This window comes from Monoraphidium neglectum, assembly GCF_000611645.1.
Source record: "Monoraphidium neglectum strain SAG 48.87 unplaced genomic scaffold scaffold01887, whole genome shotgun sequence".
In the NCBI taxonomy this organism is placed as follows: Eukaryota; Viridiplantae; Chlorophyta; class Chlorophyceae; order Sphaeropleales; family Selenastraceae; genus Monoraphidium; species Monoraphidium neglectum.
Genome location: NW_014011741.1, coordinates 1 through 2,423, shown reverse-complemented (window position 1 = coordinate 2,423; position 2,423 = coordinate 1). Strand labels below are relative to the sequence as shown.

At 66.6% G+C, this 2,423-nt stretch overlaps 2 protein-coding genes across 2 annotated transcripts in view; one reads left to right on the top strand and one right to left on the bottom strand.

Annotated features, from left to right (window-relative positions):
* Window positions 1–363, top strand: part of MNEG_9299 (hypothetical protein) — a gene marked incomplete at both ends in the record, with an annotated part of 4,911 nt that extends 4,548 nt beyond the window's left edge. Inside the window, one exon of the mRNA XM_014042228.1 lies at window positions 13–363. Coding sequence (XP_013897682.1) covers window positions 13–363 — 351 coding nt within the window. The remainder of the gene's footprint in view (window positions 1–12) is intronic.
* Window positions 364–993: 630 nt separating this feature from the next.
* On the bottom strand, window positions 994–2,295 carry MNEG_9298 (monooxygenase; the record flags this gene model as incomplete). The annotated part of the gene is made up of 4 exons (XM_014042227.1): window positions 994–1,249; window positions 1,510–1,667; window positions 2,027–2,115; window positions 2,220–2,295. 4 exons carry the CDS (start codon window positions 2,293–2,295, stop codon window positions 994–996), a joined length of 579 nt encoding a protein of 192 aa, XP_013897681.1.
* Between the last annotated feature and the right edge of the window lie 128 nt (window positions 2,296–2,423).

Genomic DNA, 2,423 nt, shown 5'->3' with positions numbered 1-2,423 from the left:
CCCTCCTCACAGCAAGCCCCGCCAGCAGCGGCGCGCCGCGGCGGCGGAAGCAGTGGCAGCGGCGGCGCGGCGGGCGGCGGCAGCGGCGGCGGCGGCCTGCCCGCGCTGGCGGGCGCGCTGCTGCGTCTCGTGGGCGCGGGGGCCGCGCCGCCGGGGCAGGGCGTCGCGGCTGCCAGTGTGGATGGCGCGGCGTTGGCGCTGCTGGATGTCGCCAAGACGTGTGTGTACCGCGTCACGACGACGTTTGGCCCCGTGCTGAGGGGCCCAGTGCGCGAGGCAGCGGCAGCGGCGGCGAGGCGCGGCACGCCGGGAGCAGCGGGCGCGGCCGAGGCGCTCGACGGGTTCTTGAGAATGGAGGAGTGACTGCTCTGTTTCCGATTTAGTTGCTCAATTTTCCTGCGACGCGCGCCTCCGCAGGCGTTGTGCGCTGTTTCTAAGCATTGCAGGCATGCGTGCTGCCGGCCTTTATTGCTGTGCTGCCGCTGCAGGCGGCTGCGAGCTGTAACGAACCGCCCGCCACAACGACGCCCTCCCTGACAGAACTCCTGCTCAAGCTCACGCAATCCTCACCCCATGTGATTCCGCAATCACATGAAATCAAAACGCGCTAGTTGCGACGCGTGCACGCAGCATCGCAGGACATGCGGCGAACAGCATTCCAGACAGAGCGTTTGCTCGTCAACTTTGCACCACCGCGATGGTCAAAACGAAGCCCTCTCACTGCAGCTCTAGCGGCAACACCACCAACGCACAGACGCACGACCCCCATGCCCAGGTTATGGTGCAGACCCGTGCGACTGCAGGCACTTTCTGCCTGTGGCACCTCTTTTGCCAGCCACGCAGCAGGCAGGCCCCCTCATCAAAAATGGACAGCGCAGACCGTCCCACCACCCCCCGAATCCCTGTCAGCACTCTCAACAGCAATCATGCAAGCCGACTGCACCCACCACGCTCGCCCCCAAAGCAATGGACGCAGCACACAGAAAAGCGGGCTCAAGCTGCCCCGCCCGTGGCCAGCCGCGCGGCGATGCGGGTCCCCAGCCACACCCCGACCGCCGCCAGCCCAACCGCGGCCGCCGTCGCGTCCCTCCGCACGGCCTTGAGGATCTTGCTGTAGGGCAGGCCCGCCCCCAGCTGCAGCAGCGCGGGCTTGGCGCCGTAGAGGAAGGGCACGACCTTGGACAGGATGGTGCCCAGCAGCACGTGGGCCAGCAGCGCCAGAAAGTCGGTGTCGAAGATGCCGCGGCGCCTGCAAGGTGTCGGGGTGCCGAAGGGGGGGGGAGGTGCCGTTGATGGTGTGTGCATGGGCTGCAGCGCGTGGCCGTGGGTGTGAACCATGCCACTGACACTCGCAACCAACCCTGCACTGGGGTTGACGGGAAACGACAAGCCACCACTCCGATGTGGAGACGGTCCACTTTGACCACAAGAGTGCAAGGCAGGCGACAAAAACAAACTGCACAGGGCGGCATCACACCCCACGCCATCCAACTCCACCAACCCGGCCACCTGAAGAAGGAGTAGGCCAGCCGGTCCACCTCCTGCAGCGCGTGGGCATCCTCCAGCCGCGCAGCCGTGAACGCGGCCGGCACCGCGGCTGGGTCGCCGTCCGCGGCGGCCAGCACGCCGTCCAGCACCAGGCACGACTCAAGGGCCGAGTTGGCGCCCTGGGGACCGGGGGGAGGGGGAGGGGGGCCGCGGCGAGCAGGGATGTGGGGAGCTTGAGCTACTCGTTCCTGTTCTGTAATTTCAGAGGGGGGCTCACATCGCAGCTGTGGTGGTGTTGTCTGTGATGGCGGGCGGCGCTAAGCAGGGAGGACGACGATGAATGCAGTGACAGAGGAGGCTGCCCGGCTCAGCGCCGGCCGGGTGATGGCGAGGCGCTTTCCGGCTTCAACCGGCACAGCCGCTGTCAACCAATCAACGGCGCCGCAGAGCCGGCTTAGGTGGGGAGGCCGCGTCACAAGCGGAGCAGTGAGCGCTGTGCAAGAAGCGTCATGCCCGCAGCCCGGCTGTTGGGGCTCACCTGCCCAAACACTGGCGTGACCGAGTGTGCGGCGTCGCCGATGATGAGGCAGGAGGGCGCGTCCAAGCGCGAGCACTTGGTGCGCTTGCCTGGTACAGAGTGTGGGGGCGATGATTTCGGCTTGAGGCTTCACAAGCCAGCGTTGAACATGCGTGCGAGCATCGAGGAGATTGAAGCGCCGGCCAGTGGAAACGCTGGAGGCCAGCCCATCTCCAAAATGCAGGCGGCCAAGCAGCCTCGATCCCGGACCAGACAATCAAAGGTTCCATCGTGTTGCTCTCCCCCGACCACCACAGATACACCGATCCTGGAACTGAGCTGGCAAGATCCTGCACGATGCAGGAGTCCTGGGTTGCGCCCACTCCTCCATGCCTGCCCCACCCACCACTCACCGACC